This window comes from Aethalodelphis obliquidens, unplaced genomic scaffold (assembly GCF_003676395.1).
Source record: "Aethalodelphis obliquidens isolate GAN/ISIS:26980383/991018 unplaced genomic scaffold, ASM367639v1 scaffold1, whole genome shotgun sequence".
NCBI classification, from domain to species: Eukaryota; Metazoa; Chordata; class Mammalia; order Artiodactyla; family Delphinidae; genus Aethalodelphis; species Aethalodelphis obliquidens.
The window spans coordinates 67,643,292-67,668,929 of record NW_020837945.1 but is presented as its reverse complement, the minus strand read 5'-3'; the positions used below and the strand labels follow the sequence as shown (position 1 = coordinate 67,668,929).

The window sequence follows — 25,638 nt, the reverse complement described above, 5'->3', positions numbered from 1 at the left end:
CAGCCCAGCGTGACGCTCAGACACACCTTGTTAAATGAGAAACCATGCTAAGCACCATCGCAGCCCAGCCCTTCCAGGTACTTTGCTGATCCCAGGGCCCCAAAGTGAACTGAGCTCTGCATGGTGTCCACGAGGGGCTGCTCCTTTACCTGTCTCATCACTATACTCCCCGTCGGGACACTCCACGCACTCAAAGCAGCAGGTGGGTTCCCCCTCAATGATTCCTTTCCTGGTCCCTGCTAGGCAGTCTCGGCTGCAGTTGGAGAAAGGCACCTGGAGGACAGAGATCACAATAGTGAGGGGCTGCAGCCGCAGGATCAGTCTTGCAGCTCCACTGACATGTGTAAAACGGAGGGGCTGGGCACCAGGACCAGTGAGGCAGACTCAGGCCCAATCCAGGCATAGGAAAGTCCAGAGGTCTTTGTTCCTGTTATCTATGAAAGGGAGGGATGCCTATGGGCAAGTGCAGGCGCGCGTGCGTGCGCTTGAGCACACACACACACACACACACACGCGCGTGCGTGCACACACACACACCTCAGTGGGATTCTAGAAAGATTAATTGTTGGGAGTCTACACCGTGACAAAATCCTCCTTAAACAGTCTTCCCTTCCATCGTCTCCAAGTCCCATAATGAGACATCTGTTTACTTTCCATAGAAGTAAAAGTTTGAAACAAACTAAAAGACACAGGAACATGGACCTACACAGAGAGGGAGAGTCACAAGGGGAGATGCTGAGACGAAGGGAAATTTATTTGAAAATGAGACTTTGAACTTTGTAGCGAATTGCAATTCCTGCAATTTTCTTTTAGGCTTTATAGGGTGATTTCTGAGATCCTTGCAACAGCTCAGTGAGGCAGGCAGGACAGGCATGGAGGAGTCGGAAGTAAATGGATCAGAAAAATATATCAGGTAATTACTAACCAAAAGAAAGCTTCAGTAGCTACATTAACTTCAGATAACATGGATTTAATTTAATTTATTTATTTCCGTAGTGGACTTCATGTGCACAGAATTTGATTAATCATAATCCTTGTTTCTTTCCATCATGACTTGTCCATGTTTGAACCACTTTGGTTAGTCATTTTTAATGACTACCATCCAAGACAAAAACTAGGACTGGGACAGCAACCTACATCTAACTATACACTCCCCTTTCCACTTATTTCCTCCTCAGCACATAGTCATACCTGAGATGACCGTCATCCTGTGTTCACCACAAGCAAGTAGTACTAAACTCTCAAGGAATAGAGCAACCTAATTTTGTACAAACTCTATCAGAGATCAGGAAAATAATTTTTTTTTTAAAAAGGAGTACCCTCCAACTCAGTCGTGTAAGGCCAGTATAATAACCCTGATTCCAAAACAAGACAAGGACAGCATGAAAAAGAAAAAAAAATATATTACAGGCCCATCTCACTTATTAAGTTGTCTTCAGAAGCAGAGCTGAGTTGAGGATTTGTGTCCAAGTGATTTATAAGGAAAGTTCTCCCAAGGGAACCAGGAAGAGACTAGAGGAAGTAGGACATAGAAGGGAGGAGAACAAGCAAGGGTGTGATCCCGAGCAACGTCCCTCAGACTTCTGCCTGATCCCCCACAGGAGCTCTGGACTGTAGGTTATACCCCAGAGCTGTCCTGATCTGAAGAAAAGGGCGAGGGCTTTCACACTTCCACACCACTCATAGGTTAAGGGAAATGTAAATTCCTAGACTCTTCTGAGATTCTCCTTTGCCTCTCTGAGCCTGTGAGCAAAATGGGTTCATTAGCCTGCAAGCAGTCTTCTGAAAAACAGCATCAAGTTCTGGTTATTGGAAGTAAAAATGTACAGAAGTCCTGGAGATACATGCAAAGTGTAAGGAGTCTGAAAGGATCTGGAAAGAGTACAACTACTTTCTACTACCTGAAAATACATGAAAAATACTAAAACTCAAAGGATATGAAAAAGAAAATACACCATGATCATGCTGAGTTTATGCCAGGAATGCAAACAAGTTTAATATTAGAAAATCTGTGTCATTCACTGCAATAATAAATTAACACAGAAAAATATGATCATCAATGGATGAAAAGTATTTGATGAAATGTAACACAAACTAGTGATAAAAACAATGAAAGAGAGTAGGAAGAAATACCTTTATCTTGAAAAAGACCCCCAAAATTCTTAGGCTCCGGACGCACAGGCTCAGCGGCCATGGCTCACGGGCCCAGCTGCTCCGCGGCATGTGGGATCCTCCTGGACCGGGGCACGAACCCATGTCCCCTGCATCGGCAGGCAGACTCTCAACCACCAGGGAAGCCCCCAAAATTCTTAAAAATCATTCTATTCTAATACACAATATTAAAAGCATTTACTTTAAAACAACGGTGCTCAGTATCACCACTATTATTATATATTGCACTGGAGTTCTTGGCTGGTGGAATAAAACAAGAAAAATAAGGGCAAACATATTGGAAAAGGCTAAATAAATCTGCTATTTTAAATAAAACTGCAGATGATATGATTGTCCACATTAGAAACAACTGGAGAGCAGCCCCAGGCTAAAATGCCCAGACTGCCACTATTCTTACCTGAGTTTCATTAGTTTTTCTTAAAAAAAAAATCCTTCACCTTTTGATGTATGCTATTGGTTGATTTCTAGGTTCTTATAGGGTTGTTTTTGACAGTTTTGCCCAATTTACCATAGCTTCACCATTTCAGAAGTCCTGCTTCTATCTCGTTCTCTGATCATGCCAGGTAACTGAGTACTTACTCTAGAAATTTATTAGGTATTTACTGCCTAACAGTCTATGTGTATCAGAGATAATAGATGTATCATAAGAATGAAGTATACTTTGCAAAAGCATCTTGAAGGTAGGGAGCAAGTCTTCCTCATTTTTGTAGCCCCAGTTACAAAGCCTTGAATAATGCTGGATACGTGGTAGGGCTCATACTATTTCCAAAATATCTCTTTAATAAGACCTTCCCTGTCCCCACGACTGCTTGAACTGGAGACGTCTTACAAAGTTAAACACATGGAAAGCAATAAAATAATTATCATTGCTTCCAGCAAAAAAGAAATAACTGGCTTAACAAGGAATTTCAAAACACTTGAACAGAAGATGATTGACACTATTTTCTAATGAAAGAGGAATAGAAATGGCAGTATCAGACCTGATGATGCTAAGATTCTCAGGACCCTGGTTCGAAGGAAAGGAAAGGGAAGGAAAGGATAAACTACATCTACAAACACTACAACGTTGGAATGTTTGGCTATCATTATGTTCCTGTAAATTCACTGTGAACTCTGCTGGATCACGATATATTATATATTTTATACATTGGTGGTCCAAGTTTGTTGATATTTTATTTAGGATGTGAGCACATCTATGTTTATAAATTGGCCTATAATTGTCTTTTCTTGTACTGTTATTGTCTGTTTCTGGTGTTAAGATTATATCAGCCTCATAAAATGAGTTTAGTGGCTTTCCCTCTTGGCTTCTGTTAGGCTGTGAGTGACAAAAACCTCAAAAAAAACAAAATAAAAATGGTTCAATCTACACCAATCAGAGACAATCAATTATGTGCATGAATGGAGGTAAAATATAACCTGGATGAGTCAACAGCAGGGAAGACTTGATAATATAGCTGATCAATTTAGACTTCAGTCAGTTGAAACTTGTGATAATTTAGACAAGAGTATAAATAGTGGACAGAGGGATATAACCTCTGGAACCCCAAAAGTTCTGTCTGGAAAAGGTTATGACATGTTTATAATTGAGAATCCACCCTCTGAGGTAGAAGCTAAAAAAGACTTGCACACTGTGGATGATATTAGCTATCTATAGGAGAACTTCTCGTGGGTAACTTATCCTATATATTGGGAAACAGTGAAATTGTAGTATTTCATCAGAAACCCATCAACCTAAGAAGCATTTGGTAAAAAGATGAAGTTGAATTTTTGGTCATGTTATAAAAAGTGGTTCAAGACACTCAAAGGTGATAATAGAAAGGCAAATGCAAAGAGAAATGTAGTGGGTCTCATCCAGGTTTCTTGGGAGAGTTAAAGAGGATGCCCGGTCCAGGGTCTGTTTCTACAGAGGATCCGGGTCCTCAGCAGCCTACTATATTCTAGGACGCAACCATCATGGAATAGTTATTATTTCAGCATATTATGCGTCTTTTCCTTAAGGGCATATTCATTGGGTAATGTGCTTCTGGTTATTAATCAAGCATCTAGATGCAGTGATACTCATGGAAGGGGGTCCTGATCATGGTCACAAGCATCCTCCTATTTGTTACAGGTCTCCCATAGCAGGAGAATAAATTGTGCTTTTGACTTATACGTCAGTCCTGAGCTATCTGGATGACAGGGAACTACCTCTGTGTGAATTGTCCATGCCCTGCCTTGAGTGATGTTTTGCTCTGGTTGGGGAAAGTTTTAGCCAAGGAAACTATTATTAGCCAAGGAGTCAGATTTGTAAAGAATAAAATTGTTTCAATATAATAAGTATGGGGCTCAGGTTCTGAAGATTCTCTTCTGTACACTAAACACTCATGGATTTCACAGGGAGCCCTGGCAATGCAGTTAGTGAGTTGAGGGAAGTGGACTCATGATTCTGGAAGTCCAGTGGTGAAGTCCAAGGCCCTCCCAAAGCCCAGCGCAGTTTCTGCCTGTGGTGGAGGCATCTGGTATCCTGATGGACAACACGTACCTCCCTTGAGAATCCACTCCACAGGATTTTCTCCTCATTGATGAAGAGCCTTTCTCCTTTCTTGGCATAGACATTGTAATATCCAACTTCCTTAAACACTATGGAGCCATCCTCTGGGGAGAGGTGCCAATTGATGATGGAATAGTTCCCTGCCAGGTCTCCACATTCATCGAAAGTTACCTGCTCCCCCATATTGTTGGTAAAGTTTAGGTGCCGTAGGTGCTTCAGGACCTGAAGAATAGAGATGAATATTCTGAATAGAAGCCACAGGCTGCCATGTATGGTTATGTAGGTTGAGCGCTACACAGGACAGTAAACTATCTTGTTCAAACAAAGTGGAAGGAACATCCCTTGAAGAAGAGAGGCCTTTTTGCAATTCACACTAAGGTACTTATATGTGTTAATGGCAGCCCTGGTAACCCATGAACTTTGATACTCAACTTTATTTGATACTCAAATTGTAACTGGGGTAGGAAACACTTTCTTGAAGTCAGGAAAGGAAAAGGAATATATCTCACCATGGCCACTGGCCAAATCAAGACTTTTGCAGGTGTACCATCACCTGGCAGTGTCCAGGAGGGGGGCAGGATTTGTAAGCCAGAGCCATCCCTGGTGTCTTCTGAGATGGGCTTTGGAGAGAGTAAGTACTCTTACGCTCTGCACCATCTTTCCCTATGCTACTGCTTCTGTAGAAGTGTCTTGTTGCCAAAGATCACAGAGAGAGGGTGGAAGGAAGAAAGAAACAAGGGTGTGAATGGAGTCTTGGCCATCATTGTTGTAATAATCATGGCCAATCCTTTACTTTTTACAGGGTTTTATGGGTCATAAAGCCCTTGTACAAAAAAAGTAATGATAATAATTACTAAACCCTACTAGTCATTTTATTACCTTTGAGGCACAATGCTAAATACTTTATATTCATTATCTAATCTTCACAACAAATAGTACTATTACCCCCACTTTATTGATGGAGAAACCGAGGCACAGAAAATAGAAGTATCTAGTCCAGGGTCACACAGCTAGCAAGTGGTGCCAAGCCTGCGTTTGTAGTGGCTCTGCTCTACTGCAGCATCACTAGGCTCCTGCCTCTGCTTCCTGTGTGCCCCTGACTTTGGTCAAGAGGGAGCAGTGGGCACTTTGCAGCTTATCTTTCATGCGGGACCTGCCCAGGGCCAGGGGGCCATTGAGGCACCAAGAGAGAGTGAAGCACACACAGTCCAGACTGTGAGAGTAGGGGTGCTCACGTCCACTGTACCTCACGACTCATGGGGCTTTCTCACTCTCTGGCTCTGAGTGTGTTTCCTCACCTGCAGGATGAGAGGGCTGGGCCAGAGCGGCTGCAGGAATCTCCAGGTTCTAGTATGAACTTCTTTCTGTTCTATGGTTTGGCGTACCCCAGGAGTACATTTAGAGGTCCCTCTCCCTTTTAGCATAGCTTTTTTTTTTTTTTTGGCCGTGCTACACGGGATCTTACTTCCCCAACCACGGATCGAACCTGTGCCCCTTGCAGTGGAAGTGCAGAGTCCTAACCACTGGACCTCCAGGGAATTCCCTAGCATAACTTTTTTTTTTTTTTTTTTTGCGGTACGCGGGCCTCTTACTGTTGTGGCCTCTCCCGTTGCGGAGCACAGGCTCCGGATGCGCAGGCTCAGCGGCCATGGCTCACGGGCCCAGCCGCTCCGCAGCATGTGGGATCTTCCCGGACTGGGGCACGAACCTGTGTCCCCTGCATCGGCAGGCGGACTCTCAACCACTGCGCCACCAGGGAAGTCCCCCTAGCATAACTTTTAAGGTGCCTAAAAAAACAGCATCTGATCTGACACTGGGAAACCTTTGGGCCCAGCACCTATTATCCACATGTGTGACAAAGGGAGGCACCTTTCATGTTCCACTCCACTCCAGAGATGACACAGCTTTTAAACAATTTATATCCGTATTGACTTTATTTTAAAGTAAGCATTTATTGTAAGGAAAATCAAATGAAGAAAAGGAGCCACCTGAATTTGCTCATAAACAGCCCTGGGATGAGCTTGGGGATAGAGTCTGTGGCCGGCCACATGTGTGCACGGGCACAGCACCCAGGGCGCCTGTGTGATTACTGCTGTGTGTGGTTACTCCTTTAGTGCTCTCACTGCTGCCCTGGCAGATGCTGGCTGCCCTGATTTTTGTCCCAGGCCTGTGGGGGAAAGGGGACCCCTTACTCCCTGCTGCCTGGTTCTTCTGTTCTGCAACCAGAGCTGCTGAGTCATCCTCAAAAAAGATGGAGAATGAATCCTACCAAGGATTCACGCCACCCATGTTCTCCCAAGCCTTCCTCAGTGGTCATCAATCTTACTTTTTTCCCTTCATTTTTACTGAGTCCTTAAAACATTCCTCAGAGAGGTGGTGCCACTGACATACTCCTTTCTTATACCTCCAACTCTCCTCCCTTTGTCCCCTTGCTCTTGGGATGATCTCCTCCTATGCAGTGGGGTACATCCTTTTGTCTCTACCCTAACACATCCCTGTCCTGATACATCTTCTCTTAGAGGAACACACGTTCCTTCTCTATAAGGCTGACCTCTCTTGTGGTACTCAGAACCTCATTCTTCCCACCTACTCTGGAACTTTTCTGACATGAACAATCCACCCTTCTCCATTCCATACCCATACCCCTCCTACTTCCTCCTGGGGACCTACCATGGTTCAGATGAAATATGCTTCAACCTTCTCTAGGTAGCTTCCCAAGCCTTCCATACTTCGGTCCCATGTAACTACCACTACTTGTTAGTGCAAATGTTTTATCCTCACCATATCCTTTCCACATGTCATGCTAACTCTGCCTTTGCCCTGATGTGTGTAAAAGATGCGAAGAGTGGAGAGGTAGGGGACTACCTCTTATTTACACTTCCTATGTGCCAGACATTGTACTAATGCTTTGCACACACTATTTCATCTAATCCTCATAACAAATCTATGGATAGGAACTATTAGTATCTTCATTTTATAGATGAGGAAACTGAGGCATGAAACTTGCCAAAGTCATAAGCTAGAAAGTTCTCCAGCTGTGATTTCAACATGTGCTTTTTGCTTCACCCTCCTGCCTCCAATATAAATTGTTGAGAGTGTTGATGGCAGGTATTTGTTAGTAATAGTTCCTCATTAAATATATTTTTAAAAAGCAACATTCTTGTTTGAAGAATACTTTAAAAAGCATATGCAGCAGTAAAGCTAGAGTAGTTAGCGTAAATTTTCTTCCTCCTATCCAGGTTTCAATTCCTAGGTTCTTATTCTCCAGGCAACAAACTCCCTCTCTCCTTTTCTCAGTCTACAGCTTCTCTGCAGTGAAACTCTCCAGACAACAGTGGGTGAATTGGAAGGGGAACTGGCATAAGATCATTTCATAATTAAATGGTCATCTTCCACATTAGATTGGACAGAAAAGTGACTCAAAGATCATCGCTGGCTATAATTCTTCTGTATTGCTATTGGCACAGGCTAGCGATTTCTACCATAACCTACCTTGAAAGAAAATGGAACCAATCAAAATCATTAAAAATTTTTCTATTAAAAAACTCATTGTAAATACAAGGTTAGATTTGTATACTGTTAGAATCAATCAACAAACAAATATTTATAGGTTATCCACTGTGTGTTCTGAACTGGGCTGCAGTAGTACAGGATGTAATAGTAATAAAGTTCTCATGGAGTTTACCTATGGATTAGGGTGATAAGATATAAGACATTGGATGATAGAGCCAACAGTGCAAGACAAAATACAGTTAATGCCTAACTTATGGGGTATCAACTCTAAGTACAGAGAAACTCAGGGGAGATGGACATTAAAAAGGGCTGAAATGGTCAACACAGGCTTGAGGTATGATAGGAATTTGTAGTGGCAAAGGACAAGGGGAAGAAAGGTATTAAAGACAGTGGGCACAACATGGGAAAACAAGTATCAATATTATGGAGGCAGTGAAGAGACCAACTTCTCAAAATTTATGTAAGTGCTAGAGAACAAGGGAAAATAAAGTTGAGAGGCAAAGAGCAGTCAAGGCAAAGAGGCTAGATTTCATGTCAAAAGGCGTAGGATCAGGTAATAGCAAGTGTTGATAAGAATGTAGAGAAATTGGAGTCTGACATACACTGCTGGTGGAGATGTAAAATGGTGCAGTCATTTCTGAAAACAGTCTGGCACTTCCTCAAAAAGTTAAACATGGAGCTTCTACTCAACCCAACAATTCCACTCTTATGTATATACCCAAGAAAAATGAAAACATAAGTCCACACAACAACTGTACATGAATGTTCATAGCAGCATCATTCATAATACCCAAAAAGTGGAAACAACTTAAAAGCCCATCAATTGGATGAATGGATAAACAAAATGTGTCATACAATGGGACACTATTCAGCCATAAAAAGAAATGAAGTACTGATACGTTCTACAACACGGATGAGCCTTGAAAACATGCTAAATGACAGAAGCCAGTCACAAAAGACCACATACTTTATGATTCCATTTATATGAAATGTCCAGAAATGTCCAAATATATAGATACTGAAAGTAGATTTGTAGTTATTTAAGAATTGGGTCATACCAGTCAGAATGGCCATCATCAAAAAATCTACAAACAATAAATGCTGGAGAGGGTGTGGAGAAAAGGGAACACTCCTGCACTGTTGGTGGGAATGTAAATCGATACAGCCACTATGGAGAACAGTATGGAGGTTCCTTAAAAAACTAAAAATAGAACTACCATATGACCCAGCAATCCCACTATTGGGCATATACCCAGAAAAAACCATAATTCAAAAAGACACATGCACCCCAATGTTCATTGCAGCACTATTTACAATAGCCAGGATATGGAAGCAACCTAAATGCCCATCGACAGATGAATGGATAAAGAAGATGTGGTACATATACACAATGGAATATTACTCAGCCATAAAAAGGAATGAAATTGGGTCATTTGTAGAGATGTGGATGGACCTAGAGACTGTCATACAGAGTGAAGTAAGTCAGAAGGAGAAAAACAAACATCGTATATTAACACATTATATGTGAAATCTAGACAAATGGTATAGATGATCTTATTTGCAAAGCAGAAATAGAGACACAGACGTAGAGAACAAACATATGGATACCAAGGGGGAAAGGGGGGATGGGAAGAACTGGGAGATTGGGATTGACATATATACACTACTATGTATAAAATAGGTAACTAATGAGAACCTACTGTATAGTACAGGGAACTCTACTTGGTGCTCTGTGGTGACCTAAATGGGAAGGAAATCAAAAAAAAGAGGGGATATATGTATACGTATAGCTGGTTCACTTTGCTGTACAGTAGAAACTAAGACAACATTGTAAAGCAACTATACTCCAGCAAAAATTAATTAAAAAAACAGATGAATGGATAGAGAAGATATAGTATACACACACAATGGAATACTACACAGCCATAAAAGAACAAAATGTTGCCATTTGCAGCAACGTGGATGGACTTGGAAGGCATTATGCTAAGTGAAATATGTCAGACAGAGAAAGACAAACACTTATGATATCACTTATATGTGGAATCTAAAATATACAACAAACTAGCGAATATAACAAAAAGAAACAGATTCACAGATATAGAGAACTAGTGGTTACCAGTGGGGAGAGGGAAGGGGGCAGTGGCAGTATAGGGGTAGGGGAGTTAGAGGTACCAACTATTAGCTATAAAATAAGCTACAAAGACATATTGTACAGCACAGGGAATATAGTTAATATTTTATAATAACTATAAATGGGAATATAACCTTTAAAAATTGTGAACCACTGGGTTGTACACATGTAACTTAAATAATATTGTACAGCAACTATGCTTCAATTAAAAAAATAAAATAAATTAAAAAAAGAATTGGGGGAATGAGGTGGTAAGGAGTGACAGCTTTGATATGGCGAAATGTCCTAAAATTGATTGTGGTTGTGGCTGCACAACTCTGTGAATATACTAAAAACCATTGAATCGTGCACTTTAATGAGTGAACTGTATATAGTATATGAATTATATCTCAGTAAAGCTGTTCCAAAAAAGAAAGTATAGAAAGGGATTTAAAATATACAAATATGACTTCATTGGTGGAGCTGACGTTCAGCTGCAGGTAGAGACCTTGATACCGAGGTGACCTCTAGGATACTTGGTGCTGAGAGTTTACTAATGAGACCTGGTAACTCTAGCCACAAATGGGACAGGAGATAAAGACAGGCAGAAGGTAAGAGTTAGTAGTGCAAACATCTTATTCAGAAAAGAAAGCACCCTGGAATCTTTGTGGCTAGAAAATTTATACCTACAGTTTATTAGACCAAGCTCTTCTAAAGCAGATGTTTTCTTATTCCTTTTTGTATTCCTAATGATTTGTAGAGGGCCTGCATTTTAATGGCTACTCAAACTATGTGTGTTAAAGGTTTTGGTTAATAGAGTAAACATTAAATCAACACTGTTAGGTTTGTCAAATGGTGCCCAGAATGAGGTTTTCACCAGTCTGAGGATAGATGAGAAAAACAAGGTCAACATGAGATCTGTATTCGTTAAAGAGTAAATAGGAAGAAGGACCATAAAAATTAAGGCTTTTATATAATTGGTTGCAATTTAAACCTATATATTAAAAAGCAGAATACTTACAATTATACTATGGGATTAAGGGCCAACACAGTTTCTCCTTTTGAGGTATAAATGTAACCTAAGTTCTTGGTTTCTGATTTAAAAAGAAAAATCAAACTTCTAGATTCAAACAAACAAGCAGGCAAACAAGCAAACAGGGAAATACTAGAATTTGCTTTAAAATGTGCTAGAAGATTTTACTTAAGTGTGATAGGATAGATACATCCTATCACACTTAAGTAAATTACAGTTTTCATAGGATAAAATAACTTTCTCTTCACGAAGGAAAAAGAGGCATCTTGGGTTTTTCTGAGGAAATATTTCCTTTGTGGTCTTTTTAGAAGGCTCGAGCTAAATATTATATTTTGCATGTCATGTTTTCGGTTATAGGCATAATTTAATTCTCAGTAACCATTCAAAACATAGAATAAACTGATTATAAAACCTCCACCACTTTCTTGAGGGAAAAGAGAGTTGGAATGACCATAGTGTAATAATGTTGGAGTAACAGCTGGGAGTTGCTTGAGGAGAAGGGTAAGTCCCAAACACAACTGTTCCATATAAGAATGTGACAGGAGGATGCCAGATGAAGGATGAAGAGAGCAACCAACACCTAAAATGTAGGACTGGAAGTCTCTTAATATAGAGAGAACCAGAATTATTCAATTAGCTATGATAAAGTAATTCAGACTAATTGCATGAGGGATGAGGCTTCCTTTTTTTTCTTTTTATAAAAAAGGCCAAAATATTACTTAAAAAATAGTTTATTATGTATAGGCAGTATCCTAAGCACTGTATGCATATTAACTAATGTCATCCTCATAAAAACCTCATAAGTTTCAGATAGAGATATCTATTCTTCAGGTGAGGAAAGTGAGGCCCAGGCACACTAAGTGACTGCTCAAGGCCATAAAGCTGTTACGTTAGGTAGTAACTGGGATTTGAATCCAGTTGGTCTGGCTCTAGAGTCCAAACTCTCAACCATTACACTATATACTTAGATTATATAGCCCATCTACTAGGTTGCCTATCTCTAGTTACAACAGGTTGAACAGTATAAAATTTAGGTTGAGAAGATAGACATATTTTAAAAATGGGATGGTAGAGACATATATAATGCTTGGGGCAACCCAAGAGGCAGTAATAGGAAAAGTGGTCCAAACTGAATGGCATTCAGATCCCCGTGCAAGCCCCCTTCCCTGGGGGCTTTCCATTGTTTTCCATTTTTAATCAGTTTTATTGAGGTACAGTTTACATAGGATAAAATGCACCCATTTTAAGAGTGTAGCTCTGAGTCTTGGCAAATGTATTTGCCTGTGTAACCACCACTACTGTCACCCCAAAAGGTTCCCTAATGTCCCTTTCAAGTCAATCCTCACCCCATTTGCAGCCCTAGGCCACTGCTTGTTTTCTTTCTACCATTAGAGATAGAATATCATATAAATTGCACAATACTGTCTGTACTTTTTTTTTTCAGTCCAGATTTTTTCACTCAGCATGATGTTTTTGTGATTTGCCTGTGTTGTTGGGAATTGCCTTTGCATTTGATATTTCCTTCAAGGAATAGATCCCTTTCACACATCTGATTCATCCTTAAAGGCCTATTCAGATGATATCTTTTACTTTCTTCCTTACTTCAAATCCTAACCTGCATAGTACTGTAGTGTTTCATCCTCACAGCAGGTATGCAAGCAAGATCACACGAGTGTTGCATTTTTCTAGTCAAAATTTGCACCTTGTCCATTAATAATCACTTATCTGTTTACTAAGTCATGTCTTTAAGTCATCTCTTTAGGCATCTTTAATATTTCTTTTGGCATGTTGACTTGCATGTTTTGCACTCGAGCACCTAATTTTCTGCATCATACCTTGCATAACAGGGAAGGTGGAGATGGGAACAATTTCACCCTTAAAAGCAATGATAGGGAATCTTTAAATTGATAACCACTGAACCACAAAAAAGCAACATAAGCTAAAAAATAATTTAGATATTTCCTCCAGAGAAAACACTCTTCTTTTAGAATTTTATTTATTTTTATTTTTTTATTTTTGGCTGCACTGTGAGGCTTGTGGGATCTTAGTTCGCCAACCAGGGACTGAACCTGGGCCCTCAGCAGTGAAAGTGCAGAGTCCTAACCACTGGACCGCCAAGGAACTCCCTTTTTTTTTTTCGCGAATTTTCAAAGAAGGAACTAATAGTTCCATTAAAAAAGAAAATACACAATTTTGTCGATACTTGAGATTATAATTCTGTATAATACACTTCTAAGTTATTTTATTTGGGGAGAAATATGAGGAGAAAGAAAAAATAAATGAAGGGGAAGAGAAAAGAAAAAAGCTAAAAGAAAGACTTAAACATAGAATATAATATACAGACAGAGACTGACAGGCTCAAAAAGAAAACCAAACACCGAGAAAGACTACTAAAAGAGGGACAGATACGCGTAACACGCGTCACTTAGATGGTCATGTGTTATCTATTATGTGGTAATATTTCCATCTTGTGGCCTTTTAGGGTATTTCCTCTAAAGGGTTTTAAAGTCAAATTATTGCTCATTATAAGCATAAATGGGAATCACCTCTTGGTATGTACTCTCAAGGTCAATTGAATTAAGCCGAAGACTAGAAACTAGAATTTCCAGAGCTTACATAGGGTATCACTTTTTAGTACAGAGGGAAAATGGGATGGAATGCACGAAGCACCCCATTCACATAGATAATGAGGGACAGTTCACAGAGATAAGGAGCCTATTGCTTCTTGGCCACTTCCTGTGCTATGTGTAGGGAAGCCCAGGACCAATTGCTTTCTCTAACCTCAGTAGTATTTTCTTATCTCCCCTCCATCTCCTCTGGCTCTCACCTCAATTCGTCCCCTTCCCCCAAACTTCCTGGTCAGATCAATTCCATTTGACTTCTGTTATCACCATGGTTCTTTCACCATGTATGCCTTTGTTTTGGAGGGGGGTCACGCTGCACAGCTTGTAGGATCATAGTTCCCCAACCAGGAATTGAACCTGGGCCCCAGCAGTGAAAGCACCAAGTCCTAACCATTGGACCACCAGGAAATTCCCATGCATGCCTATTTTTTGACTAGTGAGTGGTTGGTGTAAGGTGGGGGAAAGTAGGAAGCATGCCTTGTGCACAATTGTCCTGAGAGAAGGAAGCCGGTGGTTCCTTACCTACTTATTTACATGATGTTCCATTCAAATTTGATCATTAGGCATGTGACCCAGGCTCATCTAATCAGAGTCTAGACTACCCTGGCCGGAGTCATTTGATTCAAGCCTGGGTTATTGGGTAGAATAATTCTCTGCAAAGGACTCTATGTCATGTTGTCAGGTCAAATCAACTAGATTGCTACTCATTCATTCATTCATTCACTTATTCTACGCATATTCAGGTGTCAGGTGTTCTGGACACAGCGCTGAACAATACAGACATAGTTCCTGCTCGTATGAAGCTCAGAGTATTGCAGAGGAATCAGAGGGAAGAGAGAGCTGAGGAACCGTGTGAGGAGGGCTTGGGGTCTCTGTGGAGGTCAGGAGGGAATTGGGTGTTGTGTGCTCTTAAGTTACCTGTTGGTTGGTTACTTTACTTTAAAGGCATATGACTTGATTGATAAATTTTAGGGGGAGAAAAGATCAACAAAAGAAGAAGATTGTGATTGACCTTATTTAATCAGAAGTTTAGTTGATAAGAATCTATTTTGGTTAACTGAAGAGCTGTGGAAGATTAACTTGGGTATACATAAACGGCAAAAGCGAGGAAGAAAGCATGGTCAGCAAGTGTGTGTGGGTAGTATGATTTGAAAAGACTTCCAGGAGAAAGTGAATTTTGAAAAAGAGTTAAAAGTTCGTGGTGGACAATGATAGAGGAGACAAAACTTGATAGCTCTTCAGGTAAAAGTACTGTGCCAAAAACTAATAAGTGCTTGTGGGGAGGTACCAGGCAGATTGGCTTATAAGAGAACTGAAAGAAGGTGGGGCTGGAATTCCAGGCTGAGATACTTGAATTAGATTGTATGAGTGATAGGTTTCCATGGAGGTGTTAGTAATGAGAGTGAAGAATTGTTGGTCCATCTCCTGATAGACAGAGACATGGCCAAGTGCTTAAATTCCAGAATGCCCACCCAACCGCCTGGGTTCCTAAGGCTTAAAGGAGACTTACAGCAAGCACACAGGACACTTTGGGCAATGCCCACATGTTGCTCCTCCCCAGAGCTCTGACCCTATTTTCCTATCTGTCTCCTCTCCTGGATGAATTGTGCCAGACCGCATGTGAGCCAGGAGGACACGAATTTACCTGTCCGAGGGTCAGCTGAGGTGTCTGTGTAGTGGCTACTTTTTATTTTGGCCACTTTGCTACTCTTTCCTCCTCCTTTCGGTAAGAGCATTCTGATTGCCCTTTGGGGATCCAACCCCCCTCTTACTCTCAGTCTAAGTAGTTTGGGAGAATGCCACTCCTAGCTTCAGGGATGGACTTGTGATCTTAGGCTGTCTAATCGACGTGGTTTCTGGGACTTTTCCAAGAAATCCTGGGAAGTAAGCAGAGCCTAGCAGTAAGGATTTTATGAGCCTGAAGCTGCTACAGAGGCTGGAAACTGCTAAGCCCAAGGAAGAGGAACAAAGAGATGAAGATGAGAGCATCTAGTTGTACCTGCGGTATTTCTGAGATTTTTCAGTATTGTGAGCTAATAATGTTCCTTCTTTTGTTTAAGTCACTTTGGTTTGAATTTTCTATTGCATGCAGCGGAGAGTCCCACCCTTGACTATAGCCTAATTCTTGGCTTTTTTTCTCATGTGCCCATGCTTTGACCTTGGCCATCTGGATTTTACTTCCTTGTCTGGGAGAGGAGTCCCTGGAGAGCAGAACTGTCAAACTACCTACTGGAAGCCTCTTTTCCCTTCAATCCCACCCTGGGATTTTTCTTTAGGTTTTTTTCCCCCATAGGCTTTTCAAGAGGGAGAGGAAGAAGGGGAGGGAGACATGGAAGGGAAGAGAGAAAGACACTAGTATTTACTAAAAGACTGTCCCTTTATTCCTCTTTCTTAAAACTCCACTCCATGGCATCATGGCTCCTGAAGTCTTTTTGGTCTTTGACCTTCATTAGAGCTCCCTTTTTTTGCCAGGCAGTGTGTGGGGTGCAATGTGAGGAAGGAAACTTTCAGTCCCTCATAAAGATTAGAAACTTTAGCCAACGATGATGCCTGAGTGACACGTCCCACGCACGAGAAGGGCTAAGAACTTGTAGGTCATTTTGGCTCATTCTACCAGCCTAGACAGTCACTCCTCATCCCATGAGAATCTCTAGAGTGACTGACATAGGATGTACGTTCTTTGTTTCTTGGCATCTTTTCCCAAGGGTTTGTGGTGGTTGAGTTCTGTATGCAAAGCTGGTTTCATTATCATGTTTTACTCAGTTGATTGATTAATTTGAGGCATATTGAAATCCTACTTAAAATAATCACCACCTGTTTAAGAGTTTGAAAATTTACAAATTGCTTTTACATATATCATCTTATTTCCTCTTCAAAAGAAACTTGGTTGGAAAGTAGGCTGGGTATTAGGGTGATTTTAACGATGAGGAGACTGACTTGAGCAGAGCAGTGTCTTTCCTGAGATGATGCAGCCAGTAAGTGGGGGAGCCATAGCTGAAGCTAGAGGCTGAGTCATTCAACCCATATTCAGGGATTCACACCCTCCCCTCACGCCCCACCCCGCATCATGCACTCTCTGATAGCTCAGTCTGGGACTGAGGAAAATACAAAAGGAGCGTAAAACACGGTCTTATTGAAAAATCAAGGTACATATGCAAGACATGAACAGCTCCATGGGATATAAGTTGGGCCAGACTTTTATCTTCAGAAGCTCTATGAAATAAAAAAGATTATGATGTCTCTCCTGCATATAACTGAAGAATACAAAACAAGTCTAAACTAAAGTGTAGGGATTCCACTTAATTTTTTTTTTTTTTTTTTTTTTGCGGTACGCGGGCCTCTCACTGTTGTGGCCTCTCCCGTTGCGGAGCACAGGCTCCAGACGCGCAGGCTCAGCGGCCATGGCTCACGGGCGCAGCTGCTCCGCGGCATGTGGGATCTTCCCAGACCGGGGCACGAACCCGTGTCCCCTGCATCGGCAGGCAGACTCTCAACCACTGCGCCACCAGGGAAGCCCAATCCACTTAAGTTTTGATTATTTTCTATGACAACTACTTCAGTGCTTCTTTTTGAAATATCCAATATCCTTTTAAGAAGAGTTTTTTCTGTCCCCTTGATTTGCTTGTGTCCTAAGCTTAGTTGACTTATGGGGGGGGTCCAGCACATTATATTTTGAATAATATAATGGCAAAAGTGGTGGCTAAACATAGTGACACTAGTTTTATGGTTTTATGCCCCTTGGTATATGGAATATAATAGGTACTCAAGAAATACTTGTTAAGTACAAGGGAACAATATATTTAATTTAAGCACTATAAAAACACTCCACTCAGTACTAAATCTGTCCCAGGATATTTAAAAACATTTAGGGACCATACTCCTGATATTTTGAACCACTAGACTAAAGAATAGTTGAGCTCAAGGGTTCAAACAGATAATCAAATTAAATTACTATCAATTTTGCAGAAGTCAGTTGCTCAGATGTTTGAAAAGGCAAGTTGAATCCCAGGCTACATCTAGTGACCTCACTTAGATATTGGCTTTTTGAGGTAACCACTTTAATCTGTCTTGCTTGGATCAGTCTAACTCTGCTTTATTACACAGTGAACTGCTATCTAAGTGAAGGATGTACCTGCCAAGCTTCAACCTTCTTGATATCTGCACAGGAACCGTTGGTGAAGAGCCCTCTCCCAGGTATGCAGGTGTATATATCTTGCAGGGCATGAGCAATGGAGTAGACGGCTAAGTAGACATTGTAGGATATCCGTAAATGTGTATAATCCATGTAAGGGGTCTCGACACTACTGATGTTCTCATCCCCTGTACAGAGAGGTCGGAAGGCGGTGGAGCTGTTGCTTATCCTGCCACCACCTTCTTCGTGACCTCTCAGGAAGGTGTCCATGGGTAATGGTCCTTTAGCACCTTCTTGGAGGTGGCAGTTAAATGTTTCTTCCCAAAACTCCTTAGCAAAACCGTTGTGGACAGACTTCCTGGGATGGACTTTCTGCAGGAATTCCCGGAAACCTGGGATCTGCCCAGCCTTCAAAGCGAATCCAATGGTGCCTCCGACCACATGGAAGTATTCAGGCATGGCGATCAAGGAAGAGCTGGCCCAGGCCTCGCTGGCCAGCCAGATCCTACCCGTGATATTTCGCCGGACGATTTCCTTGATGAGGGGTTCCAGGTCTGGGCCACTGGAGAAGACGACGATGACTTTGGCTGTGGAATTCTGTATCACCTCCACCACTTGCTGGATCTCTTCCTCATCAGAGTACTGGGAGATGAGTTCGCTGAAGTCGATGCAGATGTCCCTCTCCTCAGCTTCCTCTCGGAACTTCTCGATCCCTGGCCGACCATAGTCATCATCAGCTGCAATTGTGCCCACCCAGTTCCAGCGGAAGTACTCGATGATGTCAGCCATGGCGGTGGCCTGGTGTTCATCATTGGGGATGGTACGGAGGAAGGACTTGAACTGATTTTTGTTGCTGAGGAGTCTGCTGGAAGAGGCATAGCTGACCTGGAAAGAACACAGAATGAGTGAGTGATTGAGGTGCCAGGTGAGCCTCCAGACTGTGTGGAGGAGGCTTTTTGAACATTCACTGATCTAATATATCAAATGCTGGTCACTGCAGACAGGATGAAGGCGTGAAGACAACCAGAATCTACTCCTCTCCAGTGTGAGCACTCAAGCATCTGTCAGTCTATCAAGGAGCATTCTAATTCCCAGCAGGTGATCCTTCACAATGCTACCTTCAAAAATGGGTCTGATCATAAAGTCAACCCAACAACAGTAGGATCTACTTAACCTTTATGCACTGTTCCATAGTTTCTCCTAACTTCCTCCATGCTGCCTCATTGGCTACAATATATCCACGTACATATCTTCTGCCTGTGGGGTCCAGGTTCTCATTTGAACATTTTAGCTTCCCCTTTACTATAATGAACACTTTGTCCATGACTTCTGGAAGGAATCAGGTTCCCTTTGGGTTATGAACCTAAGGCTCTTTAGAGAAGCCTCTGGGGTTCCCCTTTCTTATTCTGCCTAGTTTCTCTCTTCCAGTCTCCAGCTATTCCCTCTCTCCCCTCCCCTATCTCCCCACCTCCTCCATGCCAGAAGTACTTTAGATAAAAGTACCCTCAATTGCAGTCATTTCTAAGAACTGTTTATTATTTAGGCTCAATTAGCCATTTAGGTTCATTAGGCTCAATTCCCCTTCATCACAATCATGATGATGTACATCATTAAATACAGTCAGAAAAACATCCTTTCCTCTCCTGGCTTCTCAGTGAGTTCAACCACCACCGGCAGCCCTTTCCTCTGTGCAATTTCAAGTGGTGGTCGAGGCCTCTTGACAGGCTTTTGTTGTGGGTCTCCAAAACCTAAAGAGGCTGAAAAGGAACCCTGGAGAAGCTGCCTTGATGTGTTTCCACTTTCTAGGACATAGCCAGTACTATATTTGAGCATGGATGTGGGTCACCAAGGGTAGAAAGCCTTACCTTTTGTGGTAAAAGATTCTTGCCTGAAGAAGTATCCAAATATCATGTAAAGCATTCGTTAGTGCAGAGCTTCCCAATTTCTTTTCAAGTTGTGGCAAACATAGAAGGTGGGGTGAATGGAGGAGGCTGACCAGCCCTGATGGGTGTGTTCTGACCACCCTAGACCCCACCCACCATCCCAGACCTGGAGAGGGTCAGTATCTCAGCCTATCTGCAGCACTCCTGTGTGTCTTGGCTCACCAGTTAGGAAGTTCCAAGTTATTGAACCATTTCTTCTGAAGGACAAAGTATTTTTATTTTAATTTAACTTGAGGTTTATTCATATTTCATCCCTGCATTCTTTCAGCATTTTTGCCATTAGCAGTCTTGTCTTTCAACTCTTTTTTTTTGAATTTTATTCATTTTTTTATACAGCAGGTTCTTATTAGTTATCCATTTTATACATATTAGTGTATATATGTCAATCCCAATCTCCCAATTCATCACACCACTACCACCCCCCGCCACTTTCCCCCCTTGGTGTCCATACATTTGTTCCCTATGAAGGACAAAACCTTTTTACACTGAATGGAATTTCTTCTTGGTAATGAAAGAACGTTTAATATCTCTTGTTCTCCAGTTTTCTAGAGAGATTTAAAACTTCTTAAGAATGTTGAAGAAATTTGGGGGAATGCCTTTTTACTATTTTTCACTGATTGAAACAATTAGTTTTCAATGTTCAGTGCTTTAAAATGAATTCTTTCTATATATTTCTTCTTATTAATGAATAGTTTCTACATCAAAAACATAAAAGACATTGATACATGAAAGACCTGGTCCAACTTTGCTAATGAGCAGGCATTATTTTTCTGACAAGAGCTTTGATTTTGAGAGTTATAATATGAAAGTGATTTTTTTCCTTTTATTAAAATAAGCTCCTTCTTGCTCTACTGTGACACCTCATGAGGCAGGTAGTTAGATTAAGTAATTGTTGAGATGTTATTGTTTTTAGAGAGCTCTATTTGCAGACCCAAACAACAGGCTTCTTGATCAGGTTTTTGCAAATGAAAAGTCTACTCAGGCCTTTTGTAAATTCATTCAGTATTGCTTACTTCTTGATACTTTTTTGAAAAATGGGCCAAAAAGGGTTTTAAAGATATAAAAATTACAAATAAACATATCCTCCATGGATATGTTTCTCTTAAAGAATGCATTTATAATATTTGTCCACTTTTTAAAAGGAAAACTATAAAAGTGGGGATAAATACCAATTCATTACCCACTCCCCCCAAAAAAAAACCCCTTAAAAACACACAAAATTTTTTTATTGTAAGAGGGGAGAGTTTCATGAATGATTCAGAAAACTTCTAACCACAACTTGTTCTAGCTGGTCTGCTTGTTCCATCCACTAGGTGGCGTGAGTGGCATAAGAAGTTCAACTGGGGCCTCTGCCTTCACCCAACAGGGCGTGGTTCCCAGCTCTGCTGCACATTAGACTCATCTAGGGAGCTTTCAGAACTCCTGACGCCCAGGCTGCATCTCATATCAGTTAAACCAGGATCTCTGGGGGGTGAGTCCCAGGCATCAGTATTTTTAAAGCTCTTGAAGTGATTCCAACAGGCAGCCATGACAGAGAACCACTGCTGTGGATACACTTACATTGGTTTGACTGATAATCATTATAGCCTTCTCAGCACTTTTATAATTCAAGCTCAACTTAACCTTATATTTCATCCAAACCACAATGAATTAAAACCCTCCCCTTCGTGTTCTTTATTTACTTGGTGGCAATTACATCTTATGTCTGTTGGCTATGACAACCTGTTTTAACTGTGTATCTAAAATACTACTATGCAATATGCCAAATATAAAGATGCATATTTGCATCTTGCCCAACACATTTACTCTTGTGGGCTTTGTCAGATCATTTTGGCACAAAGATTATAGAGCCAGGGTTTCCCCATGGGAAACACCTTTAATTCCCTGAAGTAAGGATTCGGGAAATGATGACAAGACTTTCTCAGTTGCCACATGTATAGAAAGGGATAATGGCTATCACCAAGGAAACAGAGACCTCCCAGCATAGAAATGTGAATTTATCAAAGGTAGTCTTAAAAATTTTAAATACTAGACACTGAAGAAAATAATTTAAAGTGTGATATATAATTAAATTAAAAAATTGATATATGAGATGCAACACAATTGAGCTGATTCTCCCACCCATGGACATTTAGGTTTTTTCCAATTTTTCACTATTATAAAATGATGTCACAGCCCTATAAATATTAATATGAAAAAAAGGTTTGCTCTATAGTGTTAATGGGAAAAAAATCAGGTTATAAGATGGCATTTAGAGTTTGCTGTCTTTTTTTGGTGAAAAACATATGCAACTTTGAACAAATGTTTATTAAAGCACTTATTTCAGTGAATTGTTAGTATCTGAAAATGTAGACGTCTATTTCCCTGTCTAGGCTGAGTTCCTGCAGGGTGGAAACTGCTTATTCATATACACTCTACAAGTATTTGTTGAATGAAATAGAATATTTTCCATTTCTAGAATGTGCAAGATAATGATTAAGTTCCGATTTTGTGAGAAAATATGCTCTGCTTTCCTCCGAGCTAAACTTTCAACCAGAGGAGAGAGAGGCAGAGACTTTTAAGGGACTAGGATTTGGGGCAGATATTTTGGGTTTGAAAGGTGGGATTTACATCATTTGGTCTCATTCCTTTTAGTAAAGGCAGAAGAACAGCCATTTACTGATGGAATGGAGTGGAAAATAAATAACTGAACCCTTTGGAATAAAAGACAAAGTTTTATACAAGGTATGTTTAAAAAAATTTTGGAAGAATTGTGAAGGCTCAGTTGACATTGTTGACTCTGGGGTCTCAAAAATCCCCAGTGGTCACGATACAGATAATTAAAAGATCTTTTGTGCCAAAGTAAAGCCAGAGAAGGGAAAATAGCAAACTGTATGGACACTGGGTGTGGCATCCTCCCAGCCTGCTTTCCTGGCCCCTGCCCACATTGCCCCATCTGAGATGGCACGCGTACCTGGGGGATGTAGAAGAGCCCCAGCAGGTTTGCCACCGCTGTGGAGATGCCTGAGCCAGTTGCTCCCACCACGGCGATAGTAGAGGGGATGTGCTCTGAGCAGTTGCAGAACTCATCAAGGTTCAAAGAATCGATTTTGTTCTGGGCCACAAAACTCAGGGTGGCTTCCAGGGCTTTAGAAACAGTGTTGCAAGTGTCGAATATCCTGTATCCCAGGGTCATGTTGGGAAGAAGGGCTGGGCTGCTGTTTATTTCCTCTATGGCAAATATCATAGCTTGTAGCCAGCGAAATCCTCGGAAATTATACCTGGAAGAAAGAAATGGAAGAAAGCAAGAGGCTTTCTGGTCAACTTCTTTAGAGTACAGACTGGGCAAAGCTGGTTTGAACCTCGTTCCATTACTCTGGTTTCATGACGTTGTGTTTTTTGAGACTCAAAGTCCTCTCTGTAAAATGGGGATAACACCTACTTCAGAGGGTGGCTGTGAGCATGAGATAATTATGCACAATTCTCAGCATGGTGCCTCACACAGAGTTAGGGACTAATAATAACAAGGATTGTGGTTAGTAATAGAATGAATCATTTGTATCTGCCTTATCCAACAAAGAATTTGAAATAACTGATATGAGGTACTTTAGTAAAAGTAATACAGAGATATAAAAAAAAAAAAGGACCAGGGAAAATATAAATAGATTAGGATTTGAATACATAAGAAGCTAAAAATAACTTCAGATTTGCAGAGTCACAAATTTAAACTGACATTCCTAGAGGTAGAAGAGGAAAGGGAAATGAGTGATATCTTCATAAACAAACAAGCAAACAAATATTATGCATCGGAAGGCTATTCACAAACAGTGGTCACTTCTGGGTGGTAGAATGATGAGTTTTAAAATTGTGTGATTTTGTCTTTATACTTTCTATTTTAAAAAATAAGCATGCATTGCTTTTCAAAGAACATTATTTTAAATAAAAATCAAGCAAATTAACAAAGCGAAACAGGGTCAGTGACATAGTTTTCACTCTTCCAGGACACAGCACATAGTGAGAGCTTGATAAATGTTCTGAATCAGTGTATCAGCACCCAGAGAAGAAAAGCTAACAAGTCTGCAGTTTCTCTCTTTGTATCCTGGGTTTCCTGACTTGAACTCAAAGGCAGGGGGAGAGAAATACAAGCTGTTATACTTCACTGTATCAGTTAGGTTCCTAAATGTCCTGGTCTAACTTTTAATGTGACATTTTCTCTTAGTCATTTTCTTCATGTTTCCTTCATTTATTTATTTTTTTAAACCTGCAAAGTTATGAAGATCTATTACTGAATTTTTCATTACCTAAAACATCTATACTGCTAAACTGATTTTCCTATCTTTCTTTAATACAATTTATATATATATATATATATATAATTTCAGAACAAGCTCTTGCTTGATCTCAGGTATGTATGTGGCACCTGCACAACTCTGTCCAGCAAGGGAACAACAAAAAGGATATTTGTCCACATGGGTTACGTGAAGGATATAAACAGCATCAGTGAAATTCTACACTTAGTTTTTCTGCACTCATAAAAAAATGTGAAAATGTTATCTAATTTGTGAGCCCTCATTAGAACACGAGCAGAAATCCAGTTTTGTTGGAACGATTCTAGTTTTCATTTTCATTTTCTAGGTATCAGGAAGACCAAGGGAAAGTGCTGGATCCCTTCTGGAAGTTGCAAATCTCAAGAGAAAGTGCTCTTCTCTCTCACAAGATGGGTCAAGACTTGAGGTGCAGTAATGGTCTCTGATGTCCAGATTAAGGCAGGTGATATACAGCCCTCTGTACTCTGCAGAAGTCAAATACTATTTGAAGTAATTGTACCTAGTGTTAGACGCCATATTCTAAGAGTCATGATAAATTAGGGAACATCAGAGAGAGGGCATCCAGAATGGTGAGGGTCTGAAAATCATGTCATGAAACAACTATTTAGAAAACTATTTGGTCTGGAAAAGAAATGATTCAAGGGGGCATGTTAGCTGTCTTCAAATGGCCGAAGACAGAGTCCAGTGAGAGAGTTAAGATGGATTCTGTGTTTCTCTATCTATGTAGATGGATTCTGTGTTAGCAGGGGGATTTCAGCTTCCTATAAGAATTCTAATGGGAGTGATTCCAAATGCTACGGGCTGCATTTTGAAGACGCCCAGGTCATGCCAGCCACTGAAGTTTCTTTCAGCTTTAAAATCCTTAAAAAAAATAAGAGTGAGGCAGCCAACACTCAGGTATTATGACCACTGGGGCACTTAAGGTCATTGGGAGATTTTACTACTCAGGTTTGCAAAACCTACAATAAATTTCTTTCTAGGTACTTGGTCTTCCATTAAGTAACACAGCCTCCAGGTGAACAATGATGACTGAGTTACCAAGTGACCAAGCACGGCTCCAACAGGCCATGGATTTTTCTATTCAGTATCTTTGACATTTTATTTTTGGAAAAATTTCTTTTAAAAAAATGAGGGGGGGGGAATAATAAGCTTCAGCATGGTTACCAGTCACCATTTTTGAAAAGAGAGAACCAACTTTGAAAAAATTATTTCAGGTTTGGTACAGCTTTTCTCCAACCACCAGGAGAAAAGACTCTCCAGGGTGGCTCCTGACC

The 25,638-nt window shown here is 40.8% G+C and overlaps 1 protein-coding gene and 1 long non-coding RNA gene across 3 annotated transcripts in view; one reads left to right on the top strand and one right to left on the bottom strand.

Annotated features, from left to right (window-relative positions):
- CASR (calcium sensing receptor) overlaps nt 1-25,638 on the bottom strand; it is a 79,015-nt gene that overhangs the window by 2,858 nt on the left and 50,519 nt on the right. Inside the window, exons 3-6 of one of the 2 annotated variants that reach the window (XM_027106259.1) lie at nt 23,011-23,317; nt 18,115-18,999; nt 4,694-4,924; nt 150-273 (exon numbers count right to left, since the gene is read on the bottom strand). In XM_027106259.1, coding sequence (XP_026962060.1) covers nt 150-273; nt 4,694-4,924; nt 18,115-18,999; nt 23,011-23,317 — 1,547 coding nt within the window. Of the gene's footprint in view, nt 1-149; nt 304-4,693; nt 4,925-18,114; nt 19,000-23,010; nt 23,318-25,638 lie in introns of both variants that reach the window. The other variant, XM_027106249.1, reaches the window with a different exon arrangement.
- LOC113620438 (uncharacterized) lies at nt 1-25,638 on the top strand. Its single transcript, XR_003432769.1, has 4 exons — nt 1-202; nt 18,087-18,176; nt 22,692-22,781; nt 24,672-25,638. It is a non-coding gene; the product is annotated as an uncharacterized LOC113620438 (long non-coding RNA).